Below are 23,403 nucleotides of genomic sequence, written 5' to 3'. Positions count from 1 at the left end.
AAAACCTATCTGTCATGGGAGTATATGGTTGCTCAAGCTTGCGAAAAATGGAAAGGGAAATCTCTTCTCACTACCATTTTTAAGATTACTTGGTGCGCATGTATTTATACATTGTGGGAAGAACGTAATCAAAGAATATTCCAAGGTTGCTCCAGAACTGCTGAAGATATCCTCAAAGTTATCAAATAGATTATTGGAATTCAACTTAGAGGAAGAAACATTAACCGATTAGATAGTGGCAATATTAATCTTTGTAACGCATAGGGTATAGTTTAACCGATCAATCTTTTTGTTGAAGATTTAGATTACACAAGTTCAAAATCCAATGAATATCACGATCTTCACGATATCTCCAAATTAAGGAGGAAAAATTAGAATTCAAGAAGTTGAAAAGACCATAAGAGGTTTTCGCATAAGGAGTGGGCACGCCTTATTCATCCTGAGCTATCGCAGAAGAAGTCTTCAATTAAGGCGTGGGCACACCAACTTTCAGTTTTTATTGGTTTTAGTTTTTTTCGGTTATCGGTTTTTGGATCGTTTTTCGATTATTTTTTGGATCGTATTGGATCTGAACACCATTATTTGGTATTATAGCAGACTCTGCTTCTTTGGGTAATAAAATAATTTATCCAAAAAAAAATAGTTACAACTGAAAATTATGTGTCTTAAATATTAAAAGTTATATATTTTAGTTATTGTTAGGAGAGTTGTAAGTATTGTTAAAAGATATAATTATCCATTTGAATCTCTATATGAATAGTTATATTTATACGTAGAGACATGAGTGCTACTATAATAATACTCAATTTTCATTTTCATAACTCTCGGAAATAACAAAATTACAAGTTAATAGTCGTAAAGAGATAAGGATATATTAGTCAAGAGAAAAGATGGAAGATTTCGGTTGCGGTATCGGTTCGATAACCATAATGTTGTTGGTGGTCGCTCTATTGTTTTTGGCTCCGCTCGGAATGCCGCCATTGCAGCCTCCTCCTGCTTACATTAGTCTCATCTTCGCTTTGGTGTTAGTCGCCATTTTTATCTATCTTTCTCATGCTTCTAAATAGTCGATGTTGATTCGATATGTCTCCGGATGTGTGATGACAATAAACCCTGATTGAAATAATAACCAGAAACAAATAAAATTGTTTTATTTCGAATTGTTTGTTTAATAATACTATGAATTATGTTGAGGAATGTTTGGATGTTTATCTACGGTGGAGTAGGTAAACCATGCATGTGTTACTCAGTGTTGCTTTATTTGAATTTGTGCTTCTTCTATTATACTATTTGGATCGCAATCAATGTTTAAAGAAATAAGTGTTGTTAAGCAAAATAATCAAGAAACCAATAACTTTAACTAATTTGATCGGTTGAATAATCTGAATTAAACTAAAAATTGATAGTTTGATCGATTCAACTAATATTGAATTTTGATCGAGTTAAAAATCGATACTTATTATTAGCCTTTGATTGGATTGACATGTATTGTTTCATATATTATGTTTATATATATATATATTAAAGGGTGTTTAGTAGATACTTTTTATATTTTTTAAACGTTTAAAGGTGTATAAAGCCCTTAAATTTTTGAAAATATGAATTAAAGTTATTAATATTTTGTATTAAATTAAATACTCAATCGAGAAATTAAATCAATTAAGTAATTGAATAGATATCACATAGAAAAATTTTACAACACTCGTAGAGCATGGATGAACACCGTTAACGATGAGTACCATTAAATTAATTTATAAAACATTAAATTATAAAGTATTAAACATATAATTATAAATTAGTTAAAACTCTAAATGTAATTTAATTAAAATACAATATTTATAAACACGATTAACCACCAAACTATTTAACCATTTTACTTTAACCATCGATTTTTCAATTTTGTCAATCAAGTTACCTAACTATTTAAATCTTGTTAATCAAACCACCTGCCGTTAAATATTAACGGAGGAGATGATGTGACAATTAATAAAATTTGTAGAATTACACATTTAGTCCTCATTACTTACACATTTTATTATTTGGTCCTAACGTTTAATTAATTCAATAAATTTAATCCTCAATCAGATGGGACATGTGTCACTATGTAACGAACCCAAGACGTAAGGAGAGGAAGCAAACACCCCAACCACTGGGTTACACTATTCAAATGACAAATCTATCACGACTTAATATATATAGTTAATTGCAATAAAAAAAGGAAAATGACCTAATAAGAACTCTAACATGGAATAATTGAATAATACGATAATATGATATAACGAAGAGCTTCGTTGACTTAGAATTTTCCTGATAGTGGAGGGCTTATCGTAGTAAGCACTTTAACTTATGCATTGACTTGTTTATATTCCGATTAGAGTAAGAATTTTATATTTTATTATTTATTCATTATATATTTGGGAAAAAAATTATGGGAACTTTATTTTATTGAATTAGTTTATTTTACTATAAAGTTGTTAAATATGATTAGAATCCAATTGATGTTATAGTATTTTAAAATATGTAAAATGATATATTTCAATTATAAAATGATATATTTCAGTTCAATAAATTAGAATAATGAAGACAATTTATTATTTAAAATATGTAAAATGATATATTTCAATTATAAAATATTAAATTCAATTTTATTTTAATTTTTGCGTGATTTAAAATATAAATAAAATATATTCATTTATTGATCAATTATAATATTTGTTTATATATATATATATATATATATATATATATATATTATTTTCATTCTATTCAATTATTTCATATTTGAGTCTTTATAAGATCATTTATTATCATTAACTATATTATAAATTATATAGATTATGTTATGCATACTATACAAATTTAGTTGTCTAGCTTAGTGGTTAGAGTGCTTAGTTTTTCGGCTTGTGTCCTAGGTTCAAACCCCACCAGTATCGGTTATTAATTTAATTTATTTTCTATTCAATTGGTGATACGTGGTACCATTTGATTGGATGAAAATTTTATTAAATAAAAAATATTAAAAAAACCCAATCACACAGTAACACATATCACCATCGAATTGATGATTAAATTTATTAAATAAAAGTTAGGATAAAATTAATAGGATGTGTAAGTTGTGAGGACTAAATGTGTAATTATACAAATTTTATTAATTGCCTCGTCATCTTCTCCGTTAATATTTAACGGCTGATGACTTGATTGACAAGATTTAAATAGTAAGGTGACTCAATTGACAAAAATTGAAAAATTGGTGATTAAAGTAAATGGGATAAATAGTTAGATGATCAATAGTATAGTTTAATCTAAAAACTAATGTTTTATAAATTTTGTATTTTAATTAAATTATATTTAAATTTTTAACTAATTTATAATTATATATTTAATATTTTATAATTTAACATTTTATAAATTAATTTAATAATATTTATCCTTAACAGTATTTATCAATGCTCATCGAGCGTGACAACATCATCCTACCACATAACACATTGAAGCTCTGCCACGTTAAATTTATAAAATAAAATAAAAACGATTTAGAAAATATAAAATTTATTTAAAATTAAAAAAAAATACCATTTGAAAATAACACGATGTAGCATGTGCACTAACTAATCCAAAAGAGAAAAATAATATATAAAAAAATATTTTTTTTTATTTTTCTTTTGATTTTTAACAATAAAATAATTCATAATTTGATGGGACAGAGTTTGAGCAAAATTGGTGCACATTTGCGAAAAATCATGTTTTTTTTAAGAAGAGTTTAATCATCTACATAACTATATCAATTATTACTTTTGTTTTTGTAGGAACTGCAAAATTTAGTCAAATTACATTTAATTAACAAAATCCAAAAATTATAATAATAGATCAAACATGTCATACTCAAATAATTATATACAATTAAACTGAAATTCAGATGATTTTTAAATACAAGATCAAAATATCTTTGTCCCCTTTGAATTTATTCTGAATTTATATCATATCAACATTATTATTTTATATATTATAAAAAAATATAAAAAATATCAATAATATATTCCAATATTACAAAATTCAACAACAGACGGTTGTTTTTTTTTCTTTTTAAAATCCTTGGTCGTTGACAGCTGCAGATCCATTTTCTGATTTTCGGTCCAAGTCTGCTTTTGCTGCTTAAGGATCAATTCTTGAATCAAATCCTATTCCCATAATTATGGATATTTTGCCTCATATTATTGCATGTTTCTTGTCAAAGGTATATTAATAGGATAATTTTTGTTGATCATAATAAATGACTCACCTTTTCAAGTTTAAATAAAGAGTTATAATCGAAAAAAGAAATATCGTTGAGTGATGTTTCTTTATAAAAGAGAATTGATCATAAGCGATGATAATGGTGTCCAAATTATGAAAAGTTCCTGTCTTTTTTAAGCCTTTGTTGAGAGAATTTAAAGTAAATTTTAGTATGTGTCATTAATAGGATTATTATGGTGATTTATAAGTCACGAAGATCTGTTAGAAGTTGTTTTTGTACTGTAGTTGGTTTGAGGGTTGTTCTTGAAGGATGTGAGTTCCTTAGTAATTCTGATAATCGACGAGATTAGCCTGGAGACTTTGACGGATGAAGATCTGAGAATTTTCGTAAGTCAAATCTGTCAGAGACTTGAAATCTTTTAAAAATTATATCCGAAATTGTAAAATTTTAATCAAAAAATTATTTTGTCTTATCTTTAAATTTGATTTTGAAGAAAAAAGAAGATTTATCCTATTAAAATTGGATCGAAACACAAATAGACTAATTATGTTCAAACAAACAAAAACCTACGTACATGTACATATGATCATGTGCAATAATTGGATACCTTCACGCTTTGTAATGAATTGTATATTTTGACCATAATGTTCCAACTTGCCATAACTCTTGGGAAAAAAAAAAGCAATAATAGATGGAAGAATCAAAGTTATGCATTCCCATTTACAGTTGAGCCTGAGTAGGAGAGAGATTAGATTATTGTAACCCTCATTTATAATTGAACCCCAAATCTAAATTAGATAAATCAAATTAAGAGTGTTTGAATGATTTATGATCATTTTATTTTTTTATTTGAATAATAAATTTAAATAAAAACGATAATGAAATACGATGAAAAGATCTTTTATTCACGTCAACACAACTTATATTGATATATCATTGAACATAATCGTTTTAATTTTTATTTACATTTTCACAACTAAGTGGGTGTTTTCACAAATATATATCGAGATATTTAATTAAGAGAAGATTTTAATTTTTATCGTTTAGACCACTTAATTTTTTAAATGATGTACACAAACTAACTTATCTCAATGGTTAAAAGAATTATTGTTGTTCTTAGAGGTCATAGGTTCAAATTCCAACGATTGCAAATGTGATTGATCGTTCATTATTAAATATCAATTGGTTGAGAGTATTAGCTTACTCAAATAATAATAAATAAATTATATCAATTAACAATATCAGTATAATTATATATTTATTTCTCATTACTTTAAATTTCATCAACGATATTCTTTTGATTGGAGGATTATTATTTTTAAAAGAAATTAAAATTAAAACTAAATTAATAAAATATGAAATTAATGATGACTAAACGTATTATTATATTAATTTTATTATTTATCACATCAATTTTTACATCAAATATTAGTGATATAGATTTGATTGACATTATTTGAATAATTAAATCATCCATCACCCTAAATCAAAGAATTAGAATATTAAGTCGGTCCAAAAAAAATATAAATAAATGGTGGAAAATTGTAAAGACAAATCTCTTTATTAAATTCAAAACCGCCCACCTAGACCATGGAATAGGAATCAAAGAAGCATTAATCAAAAAGTAAAATCCAAGAATTGTTTGGTTGTTGGACAACACAAAAGCATTCATATCTTCTTCTACCTATCAAACACAACTTTCCAAACAACTCATTCAACCACATTCCATTAATGCTCATTTCAAATCATTTTGGTTCATTGCATGGTCTTACTCCCACCAGCAAAATGCAATGAACTTGTAACAAACTTCTTATAATTACATTATATACTATCTATTATATGCACTACGGATGTATATAATGAATTTATAATAAAGTTTCTCAATGATTCTTCATAAAAAAAATTAAATTCAACCAGATGTATCTGTAAAGTATGTGTGTGATAATTACTCAAATTGAAATTTTAATAGATAATCATTTTTATCCACAAATTTTGAACTTGAAACAAGGCACTAAATAGGTAACAAAAAGTTATCCATTCATATGAGAAACAGAATTTATGCTAGAGTTTTTGTAGAAAATAATCAAAAATAGAAAACCACATAAAAGAAAATGAAGGAAAAAAAAACTAAAGAAAACTTTACCCTTTTCAAAGCTTCCATGTAGTATGAACAATCTCTCAATTCATGAATTCTTCAAGTTCTTGACAAAAATATTGTGAATTGAGAATACCCCATTTCAAATTTTCCCTCAATATATTTACAGATGTTCTGGGTTTCTTCTTCTTCATAAATTAGGGTTTAGAATTACCTTGAAGTCATCCTAGAATTAGAAGAATTTGACCCACTAAAACACCCCAATAAGTTGCTAAAAGTTCTTCTGAAAAACCCTCTTCTTTCCCTTCCTCTACTGCCTCGATTCCCCCATGAAACCCTCCGTGGAAGCCCGCCGTCGCTGAAACCACCGTCAACCTCCGTGTAAACCACCGGGAAATCTCTATTCTCTCCACTGCCTCCTCTTATTCCCCCTGAAAACCTCCCCACAGCGAATCCTCCGCCGGGTAATCTCCAAATAGTCAACCCTACCGGAACCTCATCCGAAGAATTCGAATAGCCACCACCGGTTTCCGATCCTTCTTGGCCATCAGCAACGGGTAATTCGTCGCGGCAAACGGGGCAGGAGTTCCGCAATTGAAGCCATGGGAGTATACAGTTTGAATGGTACAAATGATCACATGGCATTTACGAACTTTGGTACCGATTTCGAATTGTTCTTTGCAAACGGGGCAGCACAGTTCGTCGTTTATATGGGTCTCGTTTATTTCAACCGTCGGCATTGCTTCCACCGCCGCTTTCGACGCCGGCGGCTGCTCGTTACGCCCAGTATTGTGGATTTCCATTTGCGATAACTGATCGATCAAACGGTCAAACCCGGAACCCAAAAGGAACTCCGACATACTCGGCGGTAGCGGCCGAAGACCCGACCCGGCTCCGTCATCGTAGTAAAGCTCGAACCCTCTCCCATTCTGTTCAACACTCGAATCTCCCCCGGAGCCAGACGAAGGCGAGGCCGAGACAGACGTAACCGCTCCGCCACGTAACACGATGACGGGATTGAAAGGAGAACGATTACCGCCATTACGTCGTCCACGGCGGAGGACGGCAGTTCCGGGAGTGGGATTAATGAAATTCACCGCTGGAGTGAGCCTGTTACTTCCGACGTGGACCGCACGCGTCGCCTCGGAATTGTCACCGATCTCTTCGACGAAACCGCCGTGGCAGTCGGGGCAATTGACGGCGTCTTGGTTTAAAAACCGGATGACCCGATGGCAGCGGTAACACCAATACGACGTCGTCATCGCCATTATTTTTCCGTTTACAGATCTAAGAAACACAATTACAAAAAAGAGTGAAGAAAGGAAAACTAATTATCGAAAAGTGAAAACATTTTTTGTTTTTGCTTTTCGGTTCAGAAAGAAATGAGAATTGAGAAACTGCAAGGAAAGACAATTATTTTAAAGGGTAGATTTAACAACAAAAGCCGCGTTAGCGTAGTGGCTACGCTGTAATTTGTTGCTTACGTGGAACGTTTTAATTAGATTTTTAAACAAATACAGGGATTAAGCACGGAATAAAGGGATTAGTCAAACTAACAGGTTTTGTAATTTCTTTGGATATTAAGATTTTATTTCGTTGTTGATAATTTTTTTTCTTTCAAGGATAAGATTTTACTATTTATGTTATATTCTTTTTTAGGGGAATACGTTGGTAAATATTTTATAATTTGAAGGATTTAAATTATTTACTCTTCTTTAAATTCATATATTTAAAATATTACATATTTAAACACTTTCAAATCATATATTCATGTATGTTATAACATGATCTATGCAAATTAAATTAATACTTAATCAATCAAACAGTAATTTTTTAGCATTATTTGTGAAGTTAAAAAATTACGGTGTAAAAGATAATACTATTTATAAATTTATGACGATATTACAAAAATTAATTATTGAGAAAAAAATTAAATTTTATACTACAAATAGAAAAAGAATATTCCAAAAGAAAAAGGCATCAATGAGGAAAAAAAACTCGAGTGATTGACACGCGCGAGACTACAATACACGTGACACGTGTTTCGAAAATTGAGCTCATAAATGAATACCGTGGGCCTTGTCACTATCTAACACGTCACCATCTGTCTAATTTTATATTTTTATTTTCCTGTGCTTTTTGTTTTATGTCTTTTTTATTTTTCGTCCTTTAAATTATATTTATATCATTATTACCCTTTTCTTTTAGCTAAATTTATTTTGCTATTACTTATATGAAAATTGCGATTGAATAAAATTATTATAATGATATTTTTATTTTTAATATTTATATAATTTTTAGATGAACCAACTTAAAAATCAAATTTTGAGTAGAATAAATTAAAGTATGTATAAAAGATTTATTAAAATAGAATAAAATTTGAGTTATAAAAAATAAAATATTTTAATTTAATTATGTGTATGTAATTATTAGAGTAGTAGAAAATTGATAGCGGAACTAATGCTAACTGGAGCTTCAGAAAACTTCTTAAACTAAGGAGAGAGGCCAATGCTGTTCTTTCAACGAAAACAACAACAATTCGCGTAATATGGGAAGACCTTCGACCAAAGCAAGACAAAGTTCCTTGGCATAACTTGATATGGTTTCCTTTACACATTCCCAAACATAGCATGATTGCTTGGATGTCCATTTTGGACAGACTCCAACACATGGGAATTGTTAGCGACGGATTATGTGTGTTGTGTAACATGACCCGGGAAACAAGAGACCACTTGTTCATTGAATGTAAGTTGTCAAGTTCATTGTGGAAAGACATCCTGCAACTCACCGGCTTGCAGAGATCTCCATTGTCTTGGGATAATTTGTTGTCCTGGGCATGTGCTGCTTGGAAAGGTAAATCCCTCCTAGTTACTATTTTGAAGCTTGCTTGGACTGCTTTTATTTATTCTCTTTTGGAAGAAAGAAACAAAATGTTATTCCAAGGTAGATGAAAAGTTGATGATATTCTAAAAACGATCGAGGAGATTATTAGTATTCAACTAAGAGATAGGAAAATTTAATAGATACATTGATTATTTCTTTCCTATTAATTACTCAAATATTTTTTATTTCTTTCCTTCCAATTAAAATATATAAAAGCATTACATACAATTTTAAGAATACGTATCTTATAATTTTTTTATTAATGTATACATTTATATTGTTTCAATGCATTAAACATATATTCTAATAAAACTATGAAGAGATATATTAATTGTTTTTTGTTAAAAAACTTCTTAACAACTCAAAATTATTGCATGATGCATGACACATTTCATTGCTAATTGAGACATGCTTGATTCGAAGAGTTCGTAATACGGTTTATTTGATGAAAATATATATATTTTTTAAAATAAGGTTCAATAATGATTACAATCTCATAAAACTCTCGTGATACGACACAATTTAATTAAACTAATATTTTTATATTTGTATAACTATATATATGTAATCAAAACAATGTATTTTTTATAAAATTCTCCTGCATTTGTTGTTGATATTATGAAAATTCTCCCTTTTCGTTTAGAATTTTACATAAATTTATGTGTTCGTGTTTATATCTTATTTCGTTATTCGCATTTTGAATGTGTTGTATGTTATTTTAGTCTTAATTATCTTCCATTTTTATCATCGAAGAACTTAAGAATTGTAAGTAGATGATTATAACAAATAAATTTCTTAATAACATTGATTTAAATGAAACAATTTACTAACATGAAAATTTAGTTAACATGAATTACCCTTACACATTATTCAACAATTCCATAAATGAAAAAAATAAATAAATAAATCCAACCATTTACAACAACAGTTTTAAAAACTCACAGTTAATCAAATTTATTCCAACAAATTAACATAAAAAAGAATTTATTATTTTTCTTCAATGAAGAAAAGGTTTAAAAGGGCCGACCACCTTCTTCACTTGATCAACCAGCGATGTGTATGATACTGTTCCATCACTCCCAGCCAATATTCTGTATTTATCTTTCCTTGTAAAATTTGTGCACTCAAACCCCAACGTGGCGGCCAAGATTCTTTGCACATAGTTGGCCACGTCGTGCGGGCTTTTCCCCGACGAGCATGTAGCTTCTGGCGGTAGTTGGTTTAAGAACGTCACCTCATAAATCGGTCTAGGGTTCATGAAGAAGAATATGGGATCTAGGGCTTTCCACCCACGGGCCGTGGTTGCATGGAAAAACCCCACCCTATAATTCATTGCGACCGGGACGATTCGATCAGTTAATTCGGCAAATAGGGCACTGAACCTTAACAGAAAGGGCTCCCTACAAGTTGTTCCTTCCGGACATACTACTAAGTCACCTTTGGATAATTCGTTCTTAATTTTTTCGGCGTCGACTTCTCTGATTCTTGTTAATCTTACCGTTGGTATAGGTGATAGGATCTCAGTTAATCTCGATATCGAATATGTAACTGCCGGGATTTTTCTCCTAAGCACTGTGGATAAGACCACGGGGTCCATTAAAGTTCTATGAGTGCAAACAAATAGGACCCCAGAGCCGCTACCCGAGACTACGGGCGGCGGAGGTTTGCCTTTGACGATGACTTTGCCACCAAATAAACGGGACACGTAGGGGATCACTTGCATTGGAAGCATTACGCCGATCATAATCCGAATGATTGCTAGTATGATGCCCAATGGCATCCATAGGAGAATCAATAGAGCAGTCGAGGGCATCGGTCGCTTCACGAGGCGACCGTCGTGGAAGATTACTGGTAACGGATAGAGGTGTTGGTGGTCGTGGAGGTTTTCCTTCGTAATATATGGTGGATGCATTTGTTCCTGCATGTTATAACCTAATTGTTAGTTTCAATTATCTTATAAGATACAAAATGCAATGGATTTAAACACGTTGGCATGTGATTACTTACATTACATAGAGAGAAGAACAGGAAAGTTGATGTAGATCTTCCGAGTCCTAAACTAGGCTCTTCATCCACAAATAGCTTGGCGACTCTTCTCGAAATGGAATCGTTATCACCATTTACAAAACCCGTAGCAAACCCAAACCGGTTCACGACGAGTTCACTTCCGATAACCTCGTCAGCTCGTAAATGCTCCTTCACGAACCTTTCCACCATAACCCTAGGCGTTTTCGTGACCACAACTCTTTTGTCATACGAACTAAACACTCTCCAAGCCTCCATATCAATATCTTCCATGTAAAACTTAGGCAAGACAGCTCTAGACACCGATTCAATCTCCGACACTCGAAGCCCCACCGTAGCGACGAACACCATCAACTTCAACCCTGCATCGTCCATTCCCAACACGTCGAGAAACCAGATCACCGGCCAACACAAGAGCAACAAAGCGAACCGGATTAAACCGAGGCTTCGAATGCCACCACATGAAATACGAGAAATGGTCAGGGTCTTTCAAAAGAGTCCCTTCAAGCTCAGAAACAACAGACTCCATAACTATCTTTTGCATGCTAAATTTCATATAAAATCTGGGTTTTTTTTTGTTAATTTTGAATGAGAGAAAATGAAAAGAATTGTGAGAATTTAAGGTCAGGGATCTGAGGTTTGGATTGACTATTCTCTAATGAATGAACGAGGCAGTTCATCAGTTTCACAACTACTTGTCTTATATACATTCTTTTAGCCTCCAAAAAGAGTTTGATATATCTGCAAAGAATAAAGGATTATACGCTACGTTACCATACGAAAGATTGATTACTTAACTTCACCAACTTGGTCAAAATTTATGGACGACAAAAGCTTTTTTGAAAAGATTTTGATAAAGGTGTAATTATATAATTAGTCCCTGTACTATACATAAAATTTAGATTTAGTCCTTATACTCTAACATAGATGGATGTAGAATTTTATATCAATGATGTGAACCTTTAAGAAGTTATATTAGTCATTTAAGGATTCAAAATTATAAAATTTCAGAAGTATGAAATTAGATCATCAATATAAAATGCAAAGAAAAAAAACTCTAAACTACACGGGAGTTTGAAATTCCCAAGGGGTGTGACTGTTTCCCTACATCCCTCTCAATCTATCCCTATACTCTAATTTGATCAAATTTAATCTTTATACTTTCTGAATTTTAACATTTCAGTCTCTAACCAAATGATATCGGAAAATATAACTAAATTAAAGGCACTCAAAATGATCAAATTAGAGAATAAAAAATCAAATCTAAAACTGTTACATATTACAAAGACTAATAATAGAGTTTGACTTATTAGATGTAACAACTATGTTCGCTCAAGCTCAAAATTTTAAAGTTTAGCACGTGTAAATAAGGATGAACCGAGGGGGCAGATAGAGGCAGTCGTCTCACTGGAAATTTAAAATTAGCATATATTTTATATATCTTCTATGTATTTTCGCCCCCTATAATTTTATAATCTCATGCCCTCTAAATTTTTAGAAATTCACGCCTAACATAAAATTATGCGTCCATATGAGTATAAGGATTAAAGATGACTGAATCAAAGTGCAAGAGCTGCTGCACAACATTAGTATAGTATAGGGACTAATAACAGAATTTGACCTTTCATAATTACGTCATTGGTGTGCACCTAAAATTAATGGAGAGACTGCGACCATCGGTTTACCCTTGATTAGGTTACTAACTTGGGTTATTTGATCTTTTTTATATAGTGCATGGTAAAAGTATTTATATAATAATGCGCCCAAAGAAAGTATCGGTATTATATATATATTACGTTAGAGGATGTGAATCTTTATAAAATATATTAAAAATTAAGAGATTTAAAATTATAAATTTTAAAAAAATATATAAAATTAAATTATTAAAATAAAATATAAAAATAATTAAATTATATAAAAATCTGAATTTTTTTAAAAATTACGATCGTTTCAACATCTCTTAATCTGGCCATGTATGTATATGAATATATCTATGGCTACTTCCGTGTTGTTGCACGAGAAGGAACCAAACAATTTCATTCTCCATTGAATGGTTTTGGGATGTACATATATGGTATATTGTCACCTTCCACCAGCTGTCTTTCTTTTTGGTCAATAAAAGTCTCTCTATAAATAATTTTTAATGAATGTAAATACATGTCATTATGTATTCGGTTTAATATTTGGATGAAAAATAAATGAATGGTATCGATGGTGAGATTTAAATCTAAGTCTTAAAAAATCATCATATACCTAAATGTTATATTAATTTATTTTAATAGTTTAAAGTTATTACAAGATAATATTTGTTAAGAATTTTTTAACTTAGTGACACACACACAAACTTTGTAGATGCAGTTGCGTTACCTAAAATCTCTAGAAAGAACAACTATTATTTTTACTATTAAAGTCACTTGATGAGTTCAAGTATTACACTATAATATGACAAATGTTTAGTTGTTATTTAACTTAAAACACTACCAAATCATGAAATGAAAAAAAAAATTAACTAAATAAAATAAATACATATTTTCCGGAAGTTAGAAAAATAAATTATTTAAATATATCATTTTATTTTATAATTTTATGATTTTTATTGTCTAGAGGCTAGAGCTCGAGAATGCACTCCTTACATGCATATTCTAGTATGAATCCTTACGTCGAGAAATTTTTTAATTGTTATTTTAATTTATTAATTCAATTATATATGTTTTTAAAACTTATTTCAAACAAATATGAGATTTTGAAATTGTGTAAACTTTTGAATTATTTGCAAATTTAATTTAACTTTAGATAGGCAAATGGGATTATCCAAAATGATTGAATCAAATATATAGAGGAAATTCGAGCTTGAACGTGTCTTCCTTCTAACACATCCACATGTCTTTGTGTGTGTGATTAGAAGTCAAAAGGTTTGGTAGGATCTTCTTAAACTTCTTTCAATAAACCCAATTAATATTAATTTGTTAGTTATAACAATGATGTCTTCTTTTGTATATATAAATATATGTTAGGGTTTGTTTTTAGAATTGGCCCGACCAATGTCGTGGGTTGATGCATTTCGTCTTTGTCAAGGTAACTTCTTTCATGGAGTTCGTTGTTATTACATGTTTGATTAAACCAAAGGGAAGCTTGCAAGAAGAATTGAAAGTAGGTTAGAAAAAAATTGCTGTCTCCCAGGGAAATTTTTTTCTTGCCTAAGTTTAGGTAAGGTTGGTTAGAAAATTGGGATTAAAGTGTGCACCATTTGTTAAAGTTTTTTGCATGTGTATATGCTAACATTTTTAATGGAGTATGTCATTTTCATATCAGATTGAATTTTGATGAGTACACATCCTTTTCATTGGTTTTATTCTTTAAGTAAGATTTAACTAATCTTGGTTATAGCATGTATGAGCGACATACCCAATGTCTCGTATTTGAGTGTGCGTAATATAAATATAAAGAGAGATTTCAATAGTAAAAGGAAAAATTATTCTCTCTAGGTGAGTTGAGTTCGAACAACGTTATATGCACGTGTGATTTGAGTTCAAACAATATTGTTTGTACATGTGTCATAGCCTAACTAAATCTAAGGGGTTGTTTGTTTGGCTTTGAATGCTGAACCATTCATACTGTTTGTTTCTCACCTCTGAATGATTCAGTGCTGACTGATTCAGCAAAACAGTGCTGAATGATTCAGCATAGAAGTACATTCTGAATGATTCAACATAGAAGTACATTCTGAATGATTCAGAACCATTATCAAACAACATGTCACATTCAGAGCTAATTCATACAGAGCCTCTGAATTATTTAGCATTTAAATCATTTAGCGCTTAATCATTCTGAAGTAAACAAACAACCCCTAAGTTTTTCAAAAAGAAAATAGTGTGCAAAAACTTTTTTTTTTTTTTTTTGTAATTGACATCTAATTTGTTGACCAATTAATCTAAATTTATAGAAATGTACCACATAACACACTCAAATTTATTTTTTAATATGTAATTAAAAAATAGACTTCAATATTTTATATTTAAATCAATTCAACTTAATTTTTGATTTCATAATATTTATTTCTTACATATAGAGAGAGATCGGGCCTTGGAAAAGCATTTTTAGGCCCTGGCCAAGCCCAACCTAGATTTAATTTATTATTATTTTATATATTTGAGATATAATTCTCACAACAAATTTGAGCCCATTCAATTCACCATTCAACCTGGCGTCTGGTCCAAAAAGACCTGTTAAATTCGTTCGTCCAAGCAGTTGTAAAATGACACGTCGATGAATTTTTCTTTTTCTTTTTAATTAATCATCAGTATCCGATCTATTAATCGACTAATTCATATCAGAAATTACAGAAATTGATAAATTATGATTTTAAAGGATTGAGGGTTTTTAAAGAGGTAAGTCAAACAATCTATCGACGTGGTTATCTCATGTAACCAAATTGTGTTAAGTTAGTTTAACATACCACATTAGTATTCCGTTAACCATAGTAACGTTTGTCAAAGATGATGGATCATTTTATTATAAATCAATGACATCAATGATCAAATCGTTAATTTCAAAACATTAATAGAAAAAAGAAAAACTTATTCAAACATCGATAACTATTTATGAAGTTAACCTTAATTGTTGTTACATCTAGTTTATTGGTATATTTAATACTCTATTTTATTTTGGTAGATAACAATGAGAATTTCTCATAACTAATATGAATAGAGAGAAAATACCTGGATTTGGAGAAATAGTGAAAATGTACTTTTTAGGATTATGATTTATTTTAGTCTAAACTACAACCGACCGAATTTTAGGCATTGTATTGTTTATACCATTGAATTTAATTTTGTTAATTATAACATTGAACTTTGATTTTCGTTTCAATTATACCATTGAACCGTTAAATCGTTAACGACATGATGATGTGGTTGAATACTGTCGATGTGGTTGACTGCCGTCGACGTAGACACCTCACCAAAACGATGTCGTTTAGATTTGATTGTTAACGATTTAACAACCTAGTGATATAATTGAAACGAAAATCAAAGTTCAGTGCCATAATTGATAAAATTGAAAGTTCAGTAATATAAACGATATAACACTTAAAGTTTGATAGTATCTGGTATGATCTATGTTTGGTTCCCTCTAGTGAAATTCAATGTGGATGGTGACTCCAAGGAAGGTTCGTCTAGTTAAGAGGGTGTCGCTGGTGGTGTCTATCGATGCGTTGGAAATGGGACGAATAAAAATAATGGTAAGTTAGACGACTCGTGATGACAATTATAAAACATGACCTATAGTCCTGGACTTAACCCTCTAGTTACCCCATGATTGATAGAAAACATATTGGACATCGTTAATCAAAAGAGATCATGACCACTACGCTATTGTTGAGAATCTTTAACCTTCCTATATTTTTTATTTATGCACTTTAGTCTTTATCATCGATCTATTAATGCTCTTTTCTTTATGCTGAGTATTGCATTGCATTAATAGTTTAGTTAGTTAGTGGGTTAAGTTATTAATTAGTTCATACATATATAATATATTTTTCTTGTGAATTCGATCTTTAAATTACTTTTATTATAATTATTACTCGACAACGATACTGTAGACTTGCAGTTATACTTGTTAGAAAGTAAAAAGATTCAAAACAATCATAAAATCAATTCAAGAACATGGCATTAAAGTAAAAAAAAAAACTCGAACCACAAAAGAAAAAGCCAAATGGATCTACAGATGAAATCCATCAATTAGGAGGGCAAAAGGTTATGACATAACGAGGTGCCCTACAAGTTTTAAGACTGGAAGAATCATCGAAGGCATAGCTATAAGCCCTGGGACAGATAGCCTTAAAAAGATGGGCAAAAATGGTGGGCTTACAACTTTTAGGGTTCCCAAACTCACCGGTGCAGCAATACCTATCGGATTTCGCTGCTAGACATGCACTCTTACACCCAACCACTTTCCCTTCTTTCTTCACCGCCAATGCCTCCGGACAACAAACGTTCAAATTGGCCTCGCATGCGGCGGCACCGCACCCGACTCCACCACCTATTGGGACCATCGAGACCGGGACGTTGAATCCATCAACTAAACTCACGTCGTAGTAATGTAAAGCCGACGTTGGACCACCGAGCGTCATTTCGACTAGTGTCGCTGGTGGTTTCCCTCCAATGCCTTGGCATTGTAAAAGGCCGGAGCAGTCACCTGCAGGAAGGATACATGATTTTAATGTTAGGGGACTGACTTCTAAAATATTCAAAATATACGATAATTTGAAATTTTCATGGCCGGTGTCACCTGTTTGACATGAACCCTTTCCTGTTTGGTCGAAACAGCAACCTTGTCTAGGCCAGATGCGACCAGACCATCTTTCCGGCAGTTCGAGGGTCGTCTGTTCGCCGCAGGCGAGAGGGAAGCCTCCGTCTCGGGGCGTTTCGTGGCCGGCACTTGCGAGAATTCCAGGCCATATGGTTTCTTTACAGTTGTTTACTAGTATCAGTTGGATACCATCTGGCAAAAAAAGATCAATTTTAGTGAAGAAATAAGCAATATTTATAATTAAAAAAATCCTGGGAAATTTTTCAGTACCTGTGGAAACGAAAATGCAGGAGGAGAAGAAGAAGACGATGATGAAGAGATTTGGAGAGATTTGCATCTTGTTTTCAAAATTAATGAAGAAAGTGAAACTGCTTGCTTGTTTTTGCCAAGGCCTAGAAGAGTATATGTTAAAGAGTGGGCTGCCTCTTTTTCGCCAGTAAAAGTAAGGATTAATTTAAAACTTTGAATAACTGCTGAAGGTATGGTTACTTTTTCGTTTAAAATATTCATGTTGGACATACGAGGATATGAATTCAAAAAAATTTATACCATTGAGTGGGACTTGAATTTGAACTGATTTGAGTTTAAATTGATATAAACATAAAGTTTTTAAAATAGTTTGTAGTCTAATAGATTATAAGATGGTATTTGTTCATAAATTTTCTTAATCAATTAACAATGAATGCACATACACTCTGTAGACGTAACTGTTTGGGCCTGAAAAGAGAACAACATTCTATTTTACCATTGAAATACCTCAATAGGTTCTTAGTCTAATTTTTTAGTACATGGAAATGTACTAAACATTTTTAAGCAGGTAAACAATCAATTTTAGTTAGAGTAACATAATAAAATATTATATTTTATCGTACTCATGTCGTGTGAAATTAAACTTTTTATGTAAAAATATATTTATCAAGTTTATTCAATAAATTATTATTAGAATTTATAACTCAAATTTCATCTAATTCACATCAAAAAAATTCGTAGTAGACTCAATTAATAAATAAATAAATTGAAAGAAAATTGAGGATTTGTGATGAATACGAAAAGCCTTCATGATTCTTATATCAATGATATATTGAAAATTTTAGAATTTGGTGTACTTTGTAAGATCATCGAGTTTATCAATGATATAATGAAAATTTTCTCTTCTATATGTAATTTTTACGAGTTCATGAACACTAGAAACGATAATCATAAGTTAATTATGATATAGTATCCAACAATAGATAGTGGGGGGCTAAATGTATACAATAATTTTTTCGCAGAAAAAGATAAAGGGAGGGTTTGATTTCAAATCACGTGATTTCCACATAATTACCGTTGCTTTTTAGCATAAGGTTCTTTCATTTGTGTCCCACAGATAGTGTTACAAAGGACACTTTAATGGGATCTCATAGCTTGTTTGAAGAGAGAAAAGTTTCAAATTGACAGCCTTTTTTTTTGTTGAAAAAATTACAAGTTTAATGGGCAATTATCAAGTCAGTTAATTTAGTTTTGGATTTCGAAATCCAAACCGAATCAATTTAGTTTTTTCACTGATTAGGATCCATATTTGATTTGATCTAATTGTTTAAATTCGATTGATTTGATACTCGCACACAATTACTTAGTTACAAGTTTCATTATAATATATGTAACATAGCATTATATAATATAAAAATAGTAAACAGTTTGATATCGCTCGAACAAGTTTTGAGTTTGAAATCTTGTGCATGCATTAAATCTCCGCTAGGAGGTTCACTCACCAAAATCAAGTGTGCGACGTGGATATATTCAAATTAGTCAAGGCAAAACTCTAAGAAATTGGAAGGACAACAATATATATATATAATTTTCTATAATTCATATGCTATAAAAAGATGAGATCTATGAAACATATTAACATACTTATAGTATATTTATAACTTTTGTTACACTTTTTATAATTAGGGTAAAATATACAAATGATCTCCTGATTATAATATATTATTTTGTTGAATCCTCTAACTATTAAAAGTTACAAAATGATCTCCATACTATAGGGAGTTGTTTTGTTGAGTCCCTTGACTATTTGAAGTTACAAAATGATCACCCGACTATTCATTATGTTTCAAACTCGTCTTTTTTTGTTAAAACATTAACAATAGTCTGAGTTGGATGTTAACCTGCTGATTGAAATATGTTAAAATCTGATCTCATAATGTTATATGACTATCATATATTAGTTAGCATGTTAACATCTAGCTCAGACGATTGTTAATTTTTTAATAAAAAAAAGACAAGTTTTTTTTTAAAAAAGGGAAAATTTTGTATTGTATTAGAGGAGATGCAGTCCAATACATGACAAAGATGGGACCTTGTTAAAAAAACTTCCCTAAACCTAAATGAAGGAAAAAGAGTGCACCACATCTTTGTCAAATAGATAACATGAAGCCAAACTCCCCGAGAAACATAGCCTCTAACCTGATATCACCCATACTAGCAAAGAATACCCACCCCAAACAACAAGGGCTAACAACAAAGTCACATGTAATCTTTTAATGATGAGTTTGGAACATATTAAATAGTTAAGCGATTTTTTAAACTTTTAATAGTTAAGAGACTCAACAAAGCAACTCCCTATAATCGGGGGACCATTTTGTAACTCTTAATAGTTGAGAGACTCAACAAAGAAATATCCTATAATTAGGGGATCATTTATGCACTTTACCCTTATAATTATTATGTTTTAGTAAAAACTTTTCTTTTATTTGATATGAAATTAAATTGTGCTCTTGAATGTAATTAGTCACTTAAATTTAAAATTTTAAGTTATCAACCATAACATAGATTATGATAGAATTTAATAACATAAACAAGGATGGATATGCTAATTTCTTCATATTGAATGTAATTTAGATTGCTTAATTACTACTCCTATATATATATTGCAATTAATTTCATTAAGTCCATGCTTGAAAAGTTATATGATAATTAGATCTAATTTCGTTAGATCAAATTTAAGTTTGAATAAACATGAAAACTTGATCCACTCCACTACAACATCAAGGAGGTTGAACCTGAAAATTGAAAATCAATCTACTCCACTGCAACTTCAAATCGAAATCTAATCAATATATGATTCTGTTCTTTTTCAAATTTCACCTTAGGGTCCTTTTCAGACCCTTAGTAGATTTACATTTACTTCTCTTCAATTCATTTAGTTACATTAATAGTTACTCTTTAGATTAGTATAGTAATTAGATTAACGACGTAAATTAAAAAGAAAAAAATGAAAACCAGGATTCAAACCAAGAGTTGAACCACTATTTTTAGGGGTCACAATGAATGGTTAAGCACATTTATCTATGGGTCGTTCAAAGGCATCCCCAAGCTATAAAAGAACACATCTCCTCTAGCTTTTTCCAAGTCGAAAAGGTGTAAAATCAATAACCAGTAGGAGAAAACAATGGCCCCCAGCACAAATAATGTTGCATTGGCTTTGTTTTTCTTCGTTTGCGTTTCTTTCTTCCCGTCGTTAAACGCCGTGCCGGACATCACCAAAACATGTGAGCAGACTAAGCACAAAGAACTTTGCATCTCCAGCTTCAAGGAATCATACATGGGCAGATATCTTCCCAACAATGCCAAGCCGGATTTAATTGCGTCGATACTTATCAAAATCATTGTTAATAATGCCTCTGATGTTTCTCGAAACCTCAAGACTACCGTACTCGAGGGTCCTGTGCCACTCACACCCGATGTCAGGACAAAATACGGTATATGCGATCATGAAGTCGTATCCGCTATGAAGGAACTCGATAAAGCTCGTACAGCCATGGAATCCATGAATCACAAATCAGAGAAATTCAACATGAAAGCTGCTGTGACTAATGTCGAGAACTGTGAGAATGAACTGAAGCAAGTGGAATCGCAATTGCCAGACCAAAAGCAGTTTGATGAAGTTATTATGCTCAAAAAACTATTGGAAAATATTGAAGACATCATAAAAACGATAAAATAAAATTAAGGGATGTTGTCGAGAATCAAAATTCGATGCTATTATTGTAAGTTGATGAGTCTAAGGGTCTTGAATCGTGATGTTGCTTGTTTCAAATGCTGGTTTTGATTGTACTTTGATGGGTTATTTGTGAACACCTTTATTAATATGAATAACTTTTTATTTTGATTAAAAATAAAAACAAAATATATATTTTTTTTATCTATTTTATGCATTTGCTAGTTTATTAGAATCCAAAATGAGGGCAAGTAATATAGTAAAATAATTTCTATATAGGTTAGGATCCACTTATAATTAGTGTACAGTTTTACTATTACACATTTTTAGGATCGTTGGATGAGTAAAAATAGACGGTTAAGATTAACAATAGAAAATGAGAATATATTAACTGAAAAAAACAATGAGATAATCTCAACTGTCTATTTTTACTAATAAAATGATCTTAAAAATATGTAAAAGTAAAAGTTTTACACTAGGTGTAAGTGGATCTTAACCTTTTTTTTTTGCGGAAATCTACTTACACCTTATGCAAAACTTTTATTTTTATATCTTTTTAGGATTGTTGAATGAGTGAAAATAAACGGTTAAGATTAATTACAACATAATAAGTATACATTAAAAAATAAAATGGGATGATGCAAATGAAGTGGACACCTCTGGTTATAGTTGAATCATCATTTTAAATGAATGTACATAAATGACTAGGATGAAAATTCACTTGCTATAAAGGATCAACTATGAAATGTTCCTTGAGATCTCACTTACCACAAAGGATGTTCCTACTATGTGCGTATGAGTTTCGGGTGTTCATGAGTTGTGACATTTTTCCTCGTTAAATTTAGTGATGTTCTTGTTACGTTTTTAAAATAGAATTAATTTATTTTCTCTTTAAATTGTCACAATAACTCTGTTGGACTACAAACACATCGTATCAATCAATAATATAAATTTTTTATCTCATCATAAAATTAAATTGAGATTGTAGTATCTTTTATAATGCGGTTGTAATGTCACATTTATAAATGTTGTAAATATTATGACGTGATTTATTTATAAAAATTTACAATGTTTTTAAATTATGATAATCTTCAAAACATCTATGATACGACTAGGGCTGCAAATGAGACGAGACAGATCGCGAGCTACTCGAGATCGACTCGATAAATACTCGAATCGAATGGACTCGACTCGAGCTCGAGCTCGACTCGAGTTCTTAACGAGCCTAAACGAGCTACTTGATATTCGACTCGCAAAGCTCGTGAGCAGCTCGAAAAAATGTTATATTATAATTTTAGATTTTTTAAAATTACATTATTAAAAATTCAACTACCTCAAATTTTAATTAATATCTTTGCAATAAACCCTAAACTATAAACCCTAAACCTTAAACTATATATCATAAACCCTAAACTATATACCCTAAACCTAAATCTGATTATGTGATAGAAGTTAAGTTATGCACATGAAGGTAACATACAAATTATGCAAAATGATGTTATGTGACTCCTAAATAAATCAATCACATACTTATACATAAACATATCAAACTGCAAAATAAATATACACAACTAATTAAAGAAAACAATCCTAAACAGGGACTAAATCAAGAGAAATCTAAGTGTGAGGACTAATTTAAGCTAAATATACTAACTTTAGAATGATGATTAAATTCACGTAAATGTAAAATTAAACTTACAAAATTAGAATTAAACCAATGACTTAAATACAAAATGCGCATAAATTATAGGGTCTTATATGCAATTGATCCTATTCGGTTTAAGCTAAAATAATATGGAAAATAACATAAATGACACATGAACATTTAAAACAAATAAGAAAATTTAAACAAATGTGATTGAAATACATACTGAA

At 30.7% G+C, this 23,403-nt stretch overlaps 1 protein-coding gene and 2 pseudogenes across 1 annotated transcript; all 3 read right to left on the bottom strand.

Moving 5' to 3' along the window:
• Positions 1–6,411: 6,411 nt before the first annotated feature.
• On the bottom strand, positions 6,412–7,717 carry LOC120170174 (annotated as a pseudogene).
• Positions 7,718–10,143: 2,426 nt separating this feature from the next.
• LOC120170110 lies at positions 10,144–11,834 on the bottom strand (annotated as a pseudogene).
• A 5,101-nt stretch (positions 11,835–16,935) lies between these two features.
• LOC120170118 (thaumatin-like protein) lies at positions 16,936–17,927 on the bottom strand. Its single transcript, XM_039178129.1, has 3 exons — positions 17,817–17,927; positions 17,526–17,738; positions 16,936–17,432 (listed from the first exon to the last, which is right to left on the bottom strand). The coding sequence occupies exons 1-3, from the start codon at positions 17,881–17,883 to the stop codon at positions 16,972–16,974; spliced, it is 741 nt and encodes a 246-aa protein (XP_039034060.1). The 5' UTR covers positions 17,884–17,927; the 3' UTR covers positions 16,936–16,971.
• Between the last annotated feature and the right edge of the window lie 5,476 nt (positions 17,928–23,403).

The sequence above is a fragment of the Hibiscus syriacus genome, unplaced genomic scaffold (genome assembly GCF_006381635.1).
Source record: "Hibiscus syriacus cultivar Baekdansim isolate YM2019G1 unplaced genomic scaffold, ASM638163v2 tig00111772_pilon, whole genome shotgun sequence".
Classification (NCBI taxonomy): Eukaryota; Viridiplantae; Streptophyta; class Magnoliopsida; order Malvales; family Malvaceae; genus Hibiscus; species Hibiscus syriacus.
The sequence above is the reverse complement of the archived record's forward strand: the minus strand, read 5'-3'. Positions and strand labels throughout refer to the sequence as shown.

Bases quoted from the DNA above. Each gene is read 5' to 3' on its own strand.
- LOC120170118 (XM_039178129.1), bottom strand. From the start codon at position 17,883: ATGCAAATCTCTCCAAATCTCTTCATCATCGTCTTCTTCTTCTCCTCC. The intron at 17,739-17,816 runs GTACTGAAAAAT...TTTTTTTGCCAG, and splicing joins CTGCATTTTCGTTTCCACAG to ATGGTATCCAACTGATACTA. The intron at 17,433-17,525 runs GTGACACCGGCC...TCCTTCCTGCAG, and splicing joins AAAGGGTTCATGTCAAACAG to GTGACTGCTCCGGCCTTTTA.